Raw genomic sequence first — 18,003 nt, forward strand, 5'->3', positions numbered from 1 at the left:
CCCCCTCCCTCCCAGGCTCTCAAACCTGGGAGGGAGGGGGAGATCCCGAGCTGCCGCGGCGCGCGAATCAGCTGTTTCGCGCGCCGCAGCCGCTCGGGGTCTCCCTCTCCCTCCCGGGTTTGAGAGCCTGGGAGGGAGGGGGAGCAGCGGTGCGCGAGCGGCGGCAGCGGAGGTGAGTTAGGGCAGCCGGGGCACATTTTTAGGGGCGGCATGGCACGCGCCAGAATGCCGCCCCTAAAAATGTGCCGCCCCAAGCACCAGCTTGTTTTGCTGGTGCATACAGCCGGCCCTGCCTACGCTTAAGTCTGATCACCTCAGTATGGCTTTACTGTATGCCAAATAAAGGAACTTTAGTGACAAAATCTGGATTCGAACTGAGTTTTTAGATCCCAGAGAACTGGATGAAGTATTCTCCCACAACTGGAAAAAAATGTTCTGGATAAGCCAAGTGGAAAAGGTCTCAGATGGAATCCCAGCAAAAACACGTTTTAATGGCAGCAGAATCAGATCCTATGTCTTTCCTGAAAAATAAAGTCTCCAGTGCTCCCTCACGCTCTCCTGGGGCATTGGTTAAGTACTAACCAAGACAGACCTCAAGAATAACCAGCACTATTTTTTGCAGCACCTGAGGCCTGTTTAACATGAGACATGTGTTGACATCAGAGTACAAAATGGCAATTTCATGGGAGCATTGTTGAATTTGTATTCTCAGCAGATAATTAAGACTGCAGCTCTTTTATTCAATTACTGACCTTTTCATTTCTCACTAAAAAAGAAACTTTTGCAGCAACTTCTAATGATCAAGAATAGCAAAAATCAGCAAACTTAAACAGGTATCACTACAAAATGATGATGACTTTAAGAAACTTACTTTCATTGTTATGCTTTTCATTTCCCATTTGGATATTAAAAGAGTAACATAGGAATATTTAAAATTGAGTGACAGACTACCAAACTCATAATAAACCAGCTTTCCTATCATGCACATGTCCTTGACACATTCTGACTTCTTTTTGCTTTAAGATTTCTCACTCACTCAGGAACTGTCAAAAGCCTCCTTTGAAGATTGAAGGCTTCAGCTTTTTTAATGAGACATTTACAATGACTGCCCAAAAGGAAAACATAATTTCACATCGCTCTGGAAGGCTTTCCCAACTGCCAGGCTACTTTCTAAGATGATTACTTTCAGCACTTCGTAAATGAAGTTGTTAGCATATTCCTTGGAAAAGGATAGTAAAATCTTAAAAGGAATAATTTTCTACAACATTCTCAGATGATATGATAGAGTGTAGAGCAACACATAACCAGACGGAAGGAAAACAGGAGAACCTGAAAGATTTCCTTCTTACTGTATTAAACAGCTTAATTCTAAACCCCAGTTTCAATATGTATTGCATCCTGTAAATAAACCAACAAGGCTCTGGCAATTTTACTTACAGAAATATACATCCAACTTTTCTGTGCAGACCCAGTCTTCTCCTCTGACTCGAATGAAGTATAATGTACAAATATTGATAGCAATAGCTCCTTAAGTCATAGCATAAACAGGCTGGCAGTATTAATCCAAAACACCCCATCCTGTTAGCATGTGTTGATTCTGCTTGGAAAGGTTTGGGTGGGTTTTGCTGGCTTATGTGGCAGGTGGCTTAATACCGCATTTGGATATGAGAGGTAAGAGTGGCTCTTACAGAGGATATAGGGTGTGGGATGAGCAGTCTGGAGGGAGGAATCCTAGGAGCAGTGAAGTCTTGGACAAAAAGTTTGCACTGAACCTTATGGGGCTTATCTTGTAATGTGTAGCACACAAGAGGAATATCGGGCATGCAGAGCCCCACTGATTTCAGTTGTGCTCTGTGTAAGAGCAGCAGGTTGACTACATGTTACATATTTGCAGGATCAAGGCCTACATTATTTTATTGTAAGTTTTTCTGTTAATAAATGAAATCCCAGGAAGGGACTGAGTTTGGATTCAACACAACGTGTATGAAAACAGGCTGATAAAGGTACCTGCTGACAAACAGCCACTAAGTAAAGTAGTGCTAATTAAAGAACACTCTGCTGCAGTCCTTAAGTAAGCAAATCTCTTGCTGAAGTCAATTTGAGTTTTGCATTATTAAGAAACGTATATTCAGGTTCAAAATATCTGCAACTAAATGCTTCCAGAGTACTATGAGGAGGAGGGATTAACCCATCCTTTGATGATCTAGGCTATTATTTTTAATCTACTAATAGATAAATGTAATTCCATTCCAAATTTTCATTGGAGAAATGCTGTGTGGAACAAAGCACCTGCTTTCCTCTTGGATGGGTAGTAACTGTGACCACACACAATTGTTTCTTCCTACTTCATTCACTGGGACTTAATATTTTATCATTCCTGCCAAATGACAGATTTCCTCCCCAAAGACTGGAGAGAATTTGTCTATGGATTATACCTAAAAACTTTATACTGGGGATTTGGAACAGAGTTTACCATTAAGGCTGATTAAAATGCAGTTACCTTTTCTGCATTACCCCTGGCAGAGTGCTATGTAAAAGAGCTAGTATTATTATGCATACATTATAATGGAGATTTCAGTTCCCTGTGCTGAACAATAGCTCTTTTAATTTCCAAATTGATTTCAGTGGTGCAGAATCAAGACTTTAAGGAGCACCAGAGAGAATATTTTGTAAATATAAGGCTGTGAACTGACTCAGGGTTGGGCAGCAGATTGTGTACCTGTCATGGGTCAAACTGTCTCTGTCTCTCTCTCACACACACGCAATAAGTAAACAAATAACAAATGATTAAAAGTACATTTCATTTTTAAAATTATTTCCGTTTTTATTATTTAACAAGCCACTAGTAACACAGGTAAGTAAAGCTGTTATATGTATTTGTTTGTGTATAATACAAAATACTGGCAGGGCCACTTTACAGCTGGGTATCCATTTATAAAAGGGAATGCTGCCAGAACTTAGTGGGTTTGTGAACTGAGGTCAGCACTCATTTTGAAGTTGCATTTGAGAATAAAAATTATCAGTAGAGTAAAAAAGAAAGAAAAATATCTCGGGTTTCTTTCAATTTTGTGCTGTGAAAAATGAGATTACCCTACAGGGAATTGTTTTAAGAATAAATGTTGCTTTGCATAAGGTAAGAGAAAAGCGAAAAATCCTTTATTCAAAGATTTAGTTACAGTTCATGAAAATATTTTAATAGTCTCAAGACATAAAACTAGTCTCCTTAAGAAAGTAGCCTGTGGGGAATGGGAATTTTCCAAACCAATGTGAAATTACATATGTTTGTTCTTATTTGGGCAATCAAAATAAGCCTGCTAGCCCCCTAATGGTGACTAACTCATTTGAGGATTTGCTCACACTAAGGGTACGTCTATACTTACCTCTGGGTTCGGCGGTAAGCAATCGATCTTCTGGGATCGATTTATCGCGTCTTGTCTAGATGCGATAAATCGATCCCGGAAGTGCTCGCCGTCGACACGGGTACTCCTGCTCCACGAGAGGAGTACGCGGAGTCGACGGGGGAGCCTGCCTGCCGCGTATGGACCCGCGGTAAGTACCCTGTAGTTCGAACTAAGGTACTTCGACTTCAGCTACGTTATTCACGTAGCTGAAGTTGTGTATCTTAGTTCGAACTGTAGGGTTAGTGTGGACCAGCCCTAAATGTAATGCACCTGTTCCATCCACAGAATATGTTTGTGTGGCATTTTATCCTGCTGTTTGTATGAAATTCTACCTGCTGGCCATCATGGGCACTTAGACCTGCTCAGTCATGTCCTTCCACCCAAAGCCATAAAAGCCTGGATATTTCATTATAATGGCTCTGTTCATATCCGCACAATACCCCATGTTTGAGAGGAGCCAAAACTCACATTATGTACATGGTCATGGTACTCCTACTGAGAACTGGGTTAGGAATGGTACATCCTCTAACCACAGTATTTGAGAAGTGGATGGAGAGAATACTTTCCCCACACCAGCAGTGCTTTATGCCTTTGTCTACAGCTGACTATGTTGAAATCTATTTAACATATCTCCCATTATTACTAATGGGAATTACATGTTTTTTTTGGCCATGTAGCAATAGAAGAACCAATCACTATGAACTGCATGGTCCCTTTTGAAGTAAAATGGTAAAGAACATTCTAAAGGTTCCTGGGGAAGTGAACTGTGCAGGCAATCATGAGAAAATAATTGTTTATAACTGGCAGTGGACACGGCATACTGGAGAGATTTAAAAAACAAAATTTTCTGTCCTGGGGAAAATGAGCAGCATTGCAATATTACAGCATCTATTACAGGGGTTCTCAAACTGAGGGTCGGGACCCCTCAGGGGGTCACGAGGTTATTACATGGGGGGTCGCGAGCTGTCAGCCTCCACCCTAAACCCTGCTTTGCCTCCAACATTTATAATAGTGTTAAATATAAAAGGTGTTTTTAATTTATAAGGGGGGCTGCACTCAGTGGCTTGCTATGTGAAAGGGGTCACCAGTACAAAAGTTTGAGAACCACTGATTTATTATCGGGAAAGGCACAATCCAAAGAAATGCGCAGCATACTTTTCTGAGGGCTTGTTCACCTGAGGAACCCACCCAGGCTAAAGGGTGTGATTTTTAAACAGCCTTCATTAAACCAAAAGCCTTGAGTGGACACTCAGTTCACTTTAAAGCAGGTTTATTTTGGTTTAGCTTTAGTCAATTAGGAACTGATTTAAGATAAAATGTCCACAATGGGGTTTGCACCAGTTTAACTAAATCAGGATAAAATGAATTAAATTAAACTGGTGTAGCTTTCTCATGTAGACAAGGCCTGAGCCTCAAGCCTTCTACCTTAGCATCTTTGCAGATGGTTGGTCAGTAGTAGCTCTAGGGTCAGCATTTCAGGTTGGGCTCTGGAACTTGTCTTAGCTCTGTATATGCTCATTACATCTCCAAGTCAGCTAAATATTTAAGCACATACCTAACTTAAAAGCACAATGTTCCTTAGAGCATATGGACAGAGGTCAACGAGACTCCTAATGTGCTTTATGTTATGCCCTGTGTTTAAGTAACTTGCCGAACTGGGGACATTCAGGACACTTTTGAAAGTGTCTCTCAGGGCTATCTAATGGCGGACAGGCTACTCAGTAAAGTTCTTCTGGTGCTACAGCTTTGCAACCCCTTACAGGAATATGCACATGCTAAGGACAGGAATAGGGCACTGCAGCAGCTGATCCTGCCTGGCTCCTTCTGATGCAAGAATTAGTCTGTGATGTGAACTACTGTGAATGGTGCACAGACTGCTGCTGAAGGTCAATTTATTTTGCAGTGATTTCATTTTCTCATTTTTCAGAGTGGCGCGAGCCCCACAATCCCCCCATGGGAGAGCCTTCAAAATTATAGATGCTTGGTATGTGAAGGTTTCACATTAAAGGAAAGGGAACAGAAATATGACATGAGTATTTCCATCCATCTTTCTAAATGTAGAAGCTATTCTATTCTATAAAGGTTCTAATGCTTTAACACTCATCACCATAGTATCTGAGCGCCTTCCAATAGCGCACTAAGCACACTGAGATGAGTTAGGTCCTTGAAATGATTATTAAAAGGTCAGGCATTCTTAAATTGAATAAGGAAACAGGAGCAGACACATATTGGACATCCAAACAATATTGGAGAAGCTTTGACAGGCATTCTTGGAAGCACATTCAGTTCAGGAGAAAACTTTAAAAGGTCAGTACGGTGAAATATAAGATCTAGGGAAACACCAGAAAGTTGCCTTACAGTTAGTTTAACTTCAATTACAGGCCAAGTCTTAGAATTATTTCAAGAAATCAAATATAGGAATATTTAGAATTTACAGCCTCATTAAAGTCAAACCATTTAAAAAAATAATTGCAAGTAATAGTTCTAGTAACAATCATCAAGTTTTTATATTTGTAAAAAATAGAATAAAACAAATCCTAGTTTTTCATAAAGCTCTTTATTGTGGACCAGATTATGAGTCTCAGATTTAGCTTCATTAGCATTTTATTTGACAACAACTCTCCTTCTCTTCAACAGACATGTACCCCTCACAATGATGAAGAGTATCAGAATCTGGCTGCTGGATTTTTCAGTTACACCCATTCATAAATTCTCATGATATAGGATTGTGCTTCACCTACTTTCCCATTGAAGTAAATGGGAACTGAGCAAGCTCTCCAGAAGGTGACATTTGATCCCCTGAATCTTAAATTCCTTCGCTTACTCTTAAGCCCCAAGAGCCATATTCTGTCCTTATGTCTTCTGCTGAGCACTAGCTGATGTCAGCTGGAATTAAGAGCAAACACCAATGGTAGAATATAAGTCCCCATCATGAAACTCTTGTTTTTCCCCCTTGAAGACTTACCTGGTTTCATCAATATAAACTGCTTCCAACACAGATGCTGCATATTCAATATTCTTTTTTAAATCCACCACATTAACATCACCTTTCTCCAGTTGCTTGACCAGGCATCTTAATCTGTAAAAAAAAAATCAAATATAAACATCATTGTATGTTCTGGGATTCATAAAAATCTAGTAACTATTTTAGTAGCTGTATTCTATTTGGAGTTTAGGAAATAATACAGTTGTCCACAGTGCAAGCAGGAAACCTTTATCTTGTCTCTTTTCTATTAAAAAGCACCTGTTTTTAGAACACAGATAGTAGTACTGAGCAGTGCATTTTTACAACTTTATGAAATTGTAACATATTAAGATGAGATAATTAAGATAACTTCAGTAAAATCAGAGGAGCTCAATAATTATTAGCACAAATATTTTTTTAAAAAAATATGATTATAGCTATGAAGGTTGTATCTCTAATTTATACATAACTAATGATATTAGCAAGAAGTTGATTTAGTTCTAAAAACTGCCTTTAAAAACAATCATCTGTCAACAAGATGCAGTGAAATGTTAGTCATAGCTTCAAATCCTGTTTTCATTTTTATTTTCTCCTCCAATACATTTTAGCCTCAGATTTTGCTTTTGTTATTAAACTAAAGTTAAGCACTATTGCTTTCATTTGTTTAGAGAGGATTCATTGTTTTTGCCAGATGCAAGGTGGTAACTATAGCATTAGAAAAATCCAAACATATTCCCCTGTGTGTTTTTTGGTATTGGTTTTGAGAACATGCTTATGCATTATAAACATGGATACGCCCAAAAGTTAAATGCTTCCATTTAAGTGTCCAGGGCAATCAATTTATGCTACTAAACTATTAGATCATCAGATTCCACCCATTCCCATTGATGGGGGAAACTCAGTTCTGAGCTTGCTTAAGTTAACCATATAAAGCAATGAAACTTCAGTCCTATCAATGACAGTTCACTGTTGTCCCAGACATACAGGAAGAAAAGTAAGAACAAGGGATGTAGTTTAATTAGGCCACAACTTTATTAACTGAACTCCTCTGAGAACTACCTGGCAATAACTTGTACACTACATGTCATCAGTCCTTCCTTAATCATTTGCACCTATTGGGTGAAGGCTGTTATCAGGGCTCCCCTTTCCCCCAGCTGGCCCCAGACTGTTGCTGGGATCCCACCACACTCCCTTCATATAAGGGTAAAGGGACTTGTCTCCTCACAGTGCCAGATATTAGAAGCCCTAACCCTGTTCCCCAGATTCTTTAGGGGATGCCTTCCCCTAAGTCCACTTCCCATTCCAGTTTATCAGGGAACTGGACCCACTATGGAATGAGTACCTGCACTGGGCACCTGCCAAGTTGTGACAATTTGAACCATTCCTCCTAACCTATCTAGGCAGGTCCTGGAGCTGTTGTGGGGAAGGTGAAAACAAAACAAAAAATCCTGCTCCAGCCAATCTGGAAGTGAGGGGAAAATTCCTTACTAGTCTCCAAAGAGGCGACTGGTGGCTTGGCCACAGGAGGTCACAAAAACCTGGCCCACTGCAATCCCATGCATGGGAGCAACTGATATGGGAGAGGGCTCTGTCTGGCAGAACAGGACATATATGGTCCACAGAGAACCAAGGGCTTACCTGAGCTCCTCCTGCCAGCCCGTAGCTCAGAGGATGCCCCCTCCCCAGCCCCAAAGAGGTAGTGAACCATTAAAGGAGCCATAACCCTTTTCTTCCTACTTGACTAGACAAAACCGTTGAGACTAATGGGGAAAAATTAATCCCCTGAAAAAAGTTGTACAAGTTTTTCAAAGATGCATTTTCCTTTTTTGAATACGGCAATTTATTTTCTTTCAATGCTGAAGTGAACCACAGGATCATCTGACATGACAAAAGCATATCTTTAAAATGAAATATGCCAATTCATTCCTTTTAATATAATTTTATTAAAACTATTATCTTGACTTTTTTCAAGCTAATGTAGAAGTGCAAGCTTTTGGCTGAAGAAGTGCATTTAAATATCTGAATCTCCCTTCAGAAATAATTTCATATGTGTGCCCCTTTTGTGAAAAAGCAGTTATATTTCCTATCCCTGTGGTTCCAATGAGACATTAAGATAAAGGTTAATTAATTAAATGTAATGTGGAGCCAATGTCCATTCATTATGATTTTTATTAGACCTGTACTCACTATTGGATCACTCTTGATTAAAATGTATGGACTTAAAATTAAAATGCTATTTGCAGCAAAACTCTTACAATAAATGTAAAGTCTAAAAGCACCATATTATCATCACTAGCATCGTGGTTCAGGCATGGACCAGGACTGCATTGTGCTACGCGCGCTACAGACACAGAACAAAAGGACAGTCTCTGTCTCAAAGAGTTTACAATCCAAGTAATCAACCATAGAAACCAAGCTATTTCCCCTCTATATTGTTCTGACATGAGTACAGATATGTCCTGGTCTCAGCTAGGGTTGCCAATCCTCCAGGGTTGTCCTGGAGTCTCCAGAAATTAAAGATTATTCTTTAACTAAAAAGGATGTCATGTGATGAAATCTCCCAGAATATGTCCAACCAAAATTGGTAACCCTAGTCTCAGCCTTCCTTGCAGAAAGCAGGCCCTTGGGGATATTCTTGATAAGCAATGTTTTTAAAGGACCAGTACTGCTCCTCTGAAGTCATCAACAGTTGTGTGACTGATGTCAATAACAGCCGGAGCAGGCTACATGTTTGCCTGCAGCTCTTTGCGGAAGTAGATATTAACCACCTGCATTTTTTAAATTGGCTTCACAAGGATTCTGAGGTTAGGTCAGGATTGCCTTCAAGGGTTGCTGATTTTTCAGCAAAAACAGTCTGGCATTCCTAAACTGTTGATTTACATCATGTGTGGATACCAGAATTTCTGAGGTTCATGACACATCTGGGTTTTCAATCTGTTTCACACCAGGGTAACCCCCTTGATTTCAACTCCTGATTTACATTTGGGTAAGTAAGAGCAGAATCAGGCCCAATGTTATGTACTGTAACATATATATATAATTTGATACTCTGTTGTACAGAACTAGCCTTTTACACCCTTCCCCCGAAAATTAAAGTGATCAGTTCTGACTTCACCAACATTACAAGAAAATGAACAGCTCAGTTAGGTTTAAATTATTTCAGCTCTGTCTGCAGCTATCTGGGTAGATCAGTCCAGGGCCACATATAAATACATACATATTTTAATGCCCCAATGCCTTCCACCTGTTCCTGGTTGGCATACTGAAATCTGCTTTCTTTTGCACTTGCATTTCCATTAGCTGAGTGGGTGGTTTAATTTTTTTTATCTCAAGTACAGATTCTAATTTAGAGTAGAAAAAGCAAAAAATTAAACCTTAAGTAATAAACCACTAGGAGATCCATTACACTTTCCCAAAAGACATGAAGTCATAACTAGTTCAGGCAGAATGATGTGCAGTGAGCCCACTTTAACCTTCACAGCTCGGAAGGGACTCTGTATAAATTAGTAATAATCAGGGCACACACTAGACCAAATTCTGCCCTGCTATAAGCAGCTGCAACTCCTCAGAAGCTAATGGAATTGTGCCTCACTACACAAGAGATTAATTTGTATGTATGTATGTATGTATGTATAAAGAAGGAAAAGAAGAGTCAAAATAACAGTGCTATATTATTTAAATAACTGATACGCAGTTTGACTTGCTTATTTGTTCAAGTAAAGAATAAATATCTAGAAGCAGAAGCTCATGTAGTTAAATGGATGTTAGTAATCTGCAGGAAGCGACTGAGTGGCTCTTATTACTGAAAGAGAATCATCATATGCTAAAGTACCAAGCACTTATAGTTCATCAGTATGTGTTTACTCAAACATTTTAAAGAGTTCCCTGCTGTATTTTAATGAGTGCAGAGGCCACAGAGCATCAGTAAAGATATAAATATGGGGCTTTATTAAAGACCCTGAGATGGAGAACTTAAAAGAACATGAAAAATCACATTTGTTTGATTTTTTTTTACCACTATAATTACAAGGAATCCCTAAAATTACTCTAATAGAAACTTAAGAAATAATGTTCTTCTGTCTCTCTCCCCACTCCCCCCTCCCCACTCTGTTTATTTTGCGCACTTGTCAGCCCTTTGCATATTGTCAGTTTCATGGTTTTGCTGAGGGAAAGGTGCACATGTCATCTAGACTAACATGATGACAATGACTCTCGTGGACTGCTGGTCTGGGGAGCTCACTCTGATTCTGCAAAAGGGTCTTCCTGAGTAAAAGCAGCAGAAAAGCTTGGGTCAGAAGAGTCTCCTTTTCCTATGATCTCCACAAGGAGCTGGGGAATAGCAGGTGCTGTAATAGCCTGCTGGATGAGCCCCCTTTCTTCACACATTAGAATCTTGCATAGGAGTAGAGAGAACGAGAAGCTTGGTGGGGCAGGAATCCCCTCCATGGAGGCTGGCGAATAACTAAAACCTGGAGAACCAAGGGAGAGTAGTTCTTTCCTCCTCAGCGCCCTTCACAGAACAGGGAAGCAATGGAAACCTGGAGAGTTTCCACCCCAGGCCTCAGTAAGGGGCCACAGGCCCATGGCAATAGGGTGATAGGAACAGTGAGGGGGATGATTCTTCCCTCACGGGAGTCCTCTACAAGGCCACGGAGGAGTTTGAAAGATAAGAGACTTTACCTCAACACTTGATGCTGCCTGCTGAAGAGACAAGCAGGAAGATGCCCTAGCCCCGCCCCTGCCCCTTCCACTCCCTCCCACTTCCTGCCCCCTCAGAACCCCCAACCCTCCCCCCCACGCCTTGTCCCCTGACTGCCCCCTCCTGGGACCCCTGCCCCTAACTGCCCCCCCAGGACTCCACCCCCTACCTAAGCCTCCCTGCTCCTTGTCCCCTGACTGCCCCCTCCTGAGATCTTCCCCACATCCTAACTGGCCCCCTAGGACTCTACCCTCTACCTGTGCCCTGACTGCCCCAACCCTTATCCACACCCCCACCCCCAGACAGACCCCTGGGACTCCCACACCCCGTCCAACCACTCCCCACCCCCTGACAGCCCCCCCCAAAACTCCCGACCCATCTAAACCCCTCTGCTCCCTGTCCCCTGACTGCTCTGATCCCTCTCCCCACTCCTGCTCCCTGACAGCCCCCCCCAGAACTCCCAAACACCCCCCCTTCCTTGTCCCCTGACTGCCCCCTCCTGGGACCCCTGCTCCTAACTGCCCTCTAGAACCCCACCCCCTACCTAAGCCTCCCTGTGCCTTGTCCCCTAACTGCCCCCTCCTGAGACCCCCCCACCTGTACTCTGCCCAAAACCTTACACCCCCAACCCCCAGACAGCCCCCCCCGAACTCCTGACCCATCCAACCCTCCCCCTGCTCCCTGTCTCTTGACTACCCCCCCCCAGAACCTCCCTGCCGCTTCTCTGACCCCCGGCCCCCTTACTGTGCTGCAGAGCAGCGCGCTCGGCAGTGGGGGAGGGGAGAAGGGTCGGAGCTCCAGACTGCCGGAGGCCAATGCGATGGCCGGCGATCTGTGAATGCATGGCGGGGGGAGGGAGGGAGAGGAGGGGAGTGGTGTCATGTTGTAGGAGAGAGGAGGGGGGAAGTGGAGGAAGGGCTTTGGCTGCCGGAGCCCCCTGCGAGTGGCACCATCCGGCCGGCTGCCCAGTAAGCCCCGCACGCTCTGCATGGGGGGGGGGAAGTCCGGTCATTGACAAATTCCCCCCGGACGCTATTTTTAACTGAAAAAAGCCGGACATGTCCGGGGGAATCCGGACGAATGGTAACCCTAACCAACACAAGGTGCACATGTTTAGGGGGAGCTGCTTGAGACATTGTGTCTGAACTAGGTGTGGTTCCTGTGGGAGAACTGGCTGCTGCTGCACCCTCTTAGAGAGTGCAGAACCAGATCTGCGGCTGTTTCACAGGACCACCAAGAACCACCCCTCCTATGGATAGGACACAACATTATCACAGTACCTGCCGACTGTATAGTAGGGCTAACCCCTTAGGACTAGGAATGTTTCTGGCCCCGGCACAGAGGCATAAAGGGGAAGGAGGCAGTTCTTGTGCTCTCTTCCTCCCTTGTGGAAACATAGTCTGTCTGACAGCACTACGTATGCTCTCAAATTACTTTAAAGATTTCCCCATTTGGATTCCTCACACAAATGCTAGTAAAGCCAGGGCAATTCAGTTTAAAAGCACAGAATCTGATTTAGGCCACAGTCCTGAAAAGTGAAAGCTGTGGGTTGATCTCTGCACTCACTTGGAGCCCCACTGAAGTCAATGCTGCTCTTTGCAAGATCAGGGCTTTGGACTGTAAGTTCTAGGCCAGGGACTGTGTCATCCCGTGTTTCTGACAGTGGTGAACTCACTGTGTTCAACAAATAAATATCAATAATTGTTTTTTTCTTGACACTGTCTCCACTATTTCTCCACCTCCTTTCTTTTCCTGTATTGTTCTATCCCTTCTTCCCCTTTATTTTCATTTTCTCATTCCTTCTTTCTAATCTTCCTTAGTATTTTCTTCCTCTTCTCACTCTTTTCTAACCATCCCTGTTTCTCTCTTCTAATTTTCACTTTTGAACTTCTCAGCCTCTCCTTAACCACTGCACCTCAATCTCTCCCTTCATCCATACCACACTCTACCCTGTACACCACTCACAAATGCTGCTGCCCCGTCATTCACATACAGACACGCAGAGAGGCCTCCCACATGGAGACGGAGATGGATCTAGATGTCCACACAGATATCTATCCTCCAATCCCCCTCCAAGAGATCCTGTTCCCCACAGTAACTTAGAGATGCCTGCATCCTCATCCCTTCCCAGCCCCCCCACCGCCACCACCCTTTGCACATACAGAGTATCTGCCTAACACTAATATCACAAGGTCTAGGGGCAGGGACTCTCTTTTTTTCCCCTCAGACGAGATTGGCACACCACTGACACTACTTCATGTTGTGGTTCTCCAGTAAGCCAGGCTGGCTCAATACTTGGTGTGCCATGTGCACTGCTCCCTCAGTGTTTGAATTTGTTATGTTGCCATGGCATGCACTGTAGGGAATCTCAGGTCACAGCATAGAATGTTAAATTAAAAATACAATAGGCAGCAGAGGTGAGCAAAGTCAAGCCCTCCTAGTATCCCCATCCTAGGTCCTAGCCCCACTCTTCTCCACTGGTGCATCCCACCCCACATAGATGGATCTAAATTTTGTTGAGGCATGCCAAGATTGGATATGGATTAATGCTTAAGTTGCCACCCAGTTGAGGGGTTCTATGGGGAGCCTATAAATTCTGGGGCCTTCTGGGAAATCTGCCTGTCAGCCACATTGACCCTACAATATGATATTACAAAGATAGCAGTGTATTGAAACAGTTTGCCTTTTTCAACAGGGTTACTAGCCTAGTGGATGGGAGGGAAGCAGTAGACAGGATATATCTTGATTTCAGTAAGGCTCCGACATGGTCCCACTAGCATTCTCATAAGCAAACTAGGGAAATGTGATCTAGATGAAATTACTATAAGGTGGGCGCACAACTGGTTGAAAGACTTCACTCAGAATAGTTTGCTGTCAAACTGGGAGCATGTATCTAGTGGGATCTCACAGAGGTCTGTCCTGGGTCCAGTACAATTCAATATTTTCATTAATGACTTTGGGAATGAAGTGGAGAATATGCTTATAAAATTTGTGAATGATGACACCAAGCTAGAAGGCAAATTGGAGAATTGGTCTGAAAACAAGATGATGAAATTCAATAAAGACAAGTGCAAAGTACTCCACTTAGGAAGAAGAAAATCAAATGCACAAATATAAAATGGAGAATAACTGCCTAGGCAGTCATACTGCTGAAAAGGATCAGTTGGTTATAGTGGGTCACAAATTGATTATGAGTCAACAATGTAATGCAGCTAAGAAAAAGGCTAATATTCTGGGGTGTATTAACAGGAGTGTTGTATGTAAGACACAGGAGGTAACTGTGTCACTCTGTTTGGCCCTGGTTAGGCCTCAGCCTGAGTACTGTGTCCATGATTGGGTGCTGCGATAAAAAAGATGTGTGTGGACAAAGTGGAGAGACTCCAGAGGAGAGCAACAAAAACGAGAAAACCTGACCTATGAGAAAAGGTTAAAGAAACTCGGGATGTTTAGTCTTGAGAAAAGAAGACTGGGGGGGAGGGGGAGGGGATGAAAACAGTCTTCAAATATGTTAAGGGCTGTTACAAAAAGGGGGGTGGTGATCAATTGTTCTTCATGTCTACTGAAGGTAGGATAAGTAGTAATAAGCTTACTCTGTAGCAAGGGAGATTTAGGTTAGATATTAGGGGAAACTTTCTAACTATAAAGATAGCTAAGCTCTGGAGTAGGCTTCCAAGGTGGAATCTCTATTTCTGGAGGTTTTTAAGTCCAGGTTAGACAAACATCTTTTCAGGGATGGTCAAGGTATACTTAGTCCTGCCACAGTGCAGGGGACTGGACAAGATGACCTCTTGACATCTCTTCCAGCCTGATATTTCTATGAATTAGAATCATGGCTCATATTTGTGTAGGGAAGGTAGAGCCAGACAGAAGCTTCGGCTGTTGACAGTATGTCACAAGGCAACGTCTAAGAGATTCAGAATGGGCCAGGCAATCACAAAAGGACAGAGGATGTACAATTAAATGATAACAAGTGGGTACTGATGGCACTTTTGTCTCCTGCATTAAGAAGCCTGGTGGAGTGTGTGGAGCTGATTCAGAGCAGGCAGAGTAGGACACTCCATAGGGAAAAATCTGTCTGATTATAATTATCTGGAACACAGCAAAGGTTACAGAATGATTTCCCTCAGCAGCCAAACTAATTAAATGGGTGAGCATGGCATGTGAACTGTCAGTAGATAGTTACTCAATGTTGCCTAAAAGCAAAATATCCACAGAGATTAAGGCAGAAGAGCTGACAGATTTAGTAGAGAGATCAAATGCTTGAGGAAACAGTAAATATGCCAATTAATGAGACAAAGTAACAAGTAGTTACAACACACTTGGCCCAAAACATCAAGAAACAAAGGAAATTATAGGAACAAAGAGGAAAGTTCCAAAACTGAATTATTGTTCCAGTTGTACTGGATTTTTTTCCTCTGTTAACAGAGTTAGTTTGCCTTTGAATTAAGTGTGGTAAATGGAAAGGAAATATGAGACAAATCATTAGGCAAATACATAGACATGAATGCAGTTACCTCTTTCTCAGAGGTGGAGATTTATGGCCAGCGAACTGCATTGCTAACAAATAACAAACAATGATAATAAAAACTGAAGGAAGGGGGCCATAGTAATAAAATAAGAAAAATGAACTATTATGAAATTAGGACAAAAAAGGAGGCAGAGTTATTGATGCATCCTGCAAAAGAAATTCTTGGCTAGATTTGTGGACAACAAAGCATTATCTTCTTAGGAGAATCAGTAACCTCCTTCCAAAACTAGCAATTGTGGTTTGCAAGGATGAATCTGAATGAGGAGGACATCTGCAATTGGGAAACTGTGTGGGAAGAGACCCCCTCTTGCAGCACATTTTGTTCGACTGAAGTTGGGTGCTTGCTGAGCACCAGTACCATGGCTGGGTAACAAGCTTAACATACCAATAGGCAACTTAGACAAACAAAGGGAAACTGGGGTTTATTATTATCATTTAACACTTCTACTGCAGTAATTCCCAGGACTAGTTGAGATAATCCTTGTGTGCAAAATGTATGAATCCTTTGAAAAATAAAATTGGTAAATACTTCTTTGTTTAGTGGAGTAAGGGCACTTGCTAATGTTTATTTTAGTGTATAATTGCATGTTTTATTTAGAAATTTTAATATTGAGCTACTGTCTAGAAAAGTAAATAACCTTTCATAACTATGAAAATATGGGTATTTGATCCCTTCAAAGGAACTTTTAAAGACCTAAAAAGGGAATAATCTGCATCTTAGAATTGAAAGTTGGGGGAGGAGGGTAGCTATTCTGATAATGTGGTTAGTGATGATTTGTTCTTTACAAGTCTCTAGTAACTTTAGTAAGATTGTAATTTTCCTCAAATTGCCTAGCCCTCAAATTGGAAACCAATTTTACCACCTGTAGGCGACACTTGCAATAACCTGTTAAATAATATTCACAATTGACAGAACCCATGACTCACCCAATAATTCCCCAACTTCCAAAGGCAGCAAATATATCATTATTCAAAACATTGCCACCATGAGCAAGGGGTCAATGTCCCATCAGTTATAAGAACTCACCATCCCACTGCACTAAAAATAAGATTGTTCGTTTGTTTCAAACAATCCCCTGTCCCCCGCAAAACAAACCCAAGATGGCTGGACCCATATCAGTTCTGAACTCAGGTAGCTGCACAAAATACTTCAGGCATTTAGAGGAGAACCAAGAAATAGGACTATAATAACCCAATATCAGAACAATCATACCAGCTAAACAAATTAGCCTATTTCTCTTTTGACTTCTAAAATTCCCTATAAAAATAATCTTCTCCTCCCTCCCACAAGTGTCTCAAAAACAGCTGAACTTTATACTTTACTAGGAGGAATATCTATTTATTATTTAATTGCATTCCTAGAACAACAAAAGGCACATATCTGAATAGTATGGTGCTTCTGACAAAAACACAAAAATACCATACATCGAAAAATATCAGAGGAACAGAAATCATATAGCACATAGTACTAAACAACCAGATAGTGTGCCTACACACAAAACCTGAATTCCCTACTTTCTTTAGTCATCATTGCTAAAAATAATATTATTTGTGTCTAAAAATCTTTTTGCATCTTAACAAAAGAAATAATGGCCTTATGGATGTTTTTGCTGGATGCAAAATAAATATTGCACGTGAAAAATGAAGACCAGAGATGTACTGTATCACAGTGGTTCTCAAACTGTGGGTTGGGACCCCAAAGTGGGTCATGACCCCATTTTAATGGGGTTGCCAGGGCTGGCTTTAGACTGGCTGGGGCCCAGGGCCAAAGCCGAAGCCTGAGCCCCACCATCCGGGACTCAGGCTTTGGCCTCAGCCCAGGGCAGTGGTGCTCAGGTTACAGGCCTCCGGCCCAGGGATGAAGCCCTTGGGCTTTGGCTTTTCGCTCCCCTGCCCAGGGTGGTGGAGTTTGGGCTTTGCCCGCCTACCCCCACCCCAGAGCAGCAGGGCTCGGGAAGGCTCAGGCTTCAATCCCTCCTCCTGGGGCCATGTAGTAATTTTTGTTGTCAGAAGGAGGTCGTGGTGCAATGAAGTTTGAGAATCACTCCTGTATCATATAAAACGATGCAATGTCAGGCCTGATCACATACCTGGATGAGAGACCTCAAAGAAAGATCAAGGAAATGCTAATATAGATTCAGTAGATGTGTGTTTTCCTTTTGAGTCAGTATTAAACTAATGTCTCAGAATAGCATTAACAGTGCCTAGGCTATGACACGGCCAGATAACATAGCTTCAAGCACGTTAGCCTTTCAGGGCTTTTCGATCATGTTAAGCTACCAAGACAGAAAACATCCATTTTGACAGTCAAGACAAGGCCTGTATGTCAATGGCAGAGCCAGACTAAGATCTCCTGATTCTTACTCCACTGTCCGAACTTGAAAAACACTCTTTTCTTACTGGGTATCTC

At 42.2% G+C, this 18,003-nt stretch overlaps 1 protein-coding gene across 6 annotated transcripts in view; it reads right to left on the minus strand.

The window, feature by feature from the left end:
* PDE1A (phosphodiesterase 1A) overlaps positions 1–18,003 on the minus strand; it is a 291,971-nt gene that overhangs the window by 102,185 nt on the left and 171,783 nt on the right. For all 6 annotated transcript variants that reach the window (XM_034785791.1, XM_034785795.1, XM_034785790.1 and 3 more), the window contains one exon: positions 6,367–6,480. In XM_034785791.1, the coding sequence (XP_034641682.1) occupies positions 6,367–6,480 (114 nt within the window). The remainder of the gene's footprint in view (positions 1–6,366; positions 6,481–18,003) is intronic.

Source organism: Trachemys scripta, chromosome 11 (assembly GCF_013100865.1).
Source record: "Trachemys scripta elegans isolate TJP31775 chromosome 11, CAS_Tse_1.0, whole genome shotgun sequence".
NCBI lineage: Eukaryota > Metazoa > Chordata > Testudines > Emydidae > Trachemys > Trachemys scripta.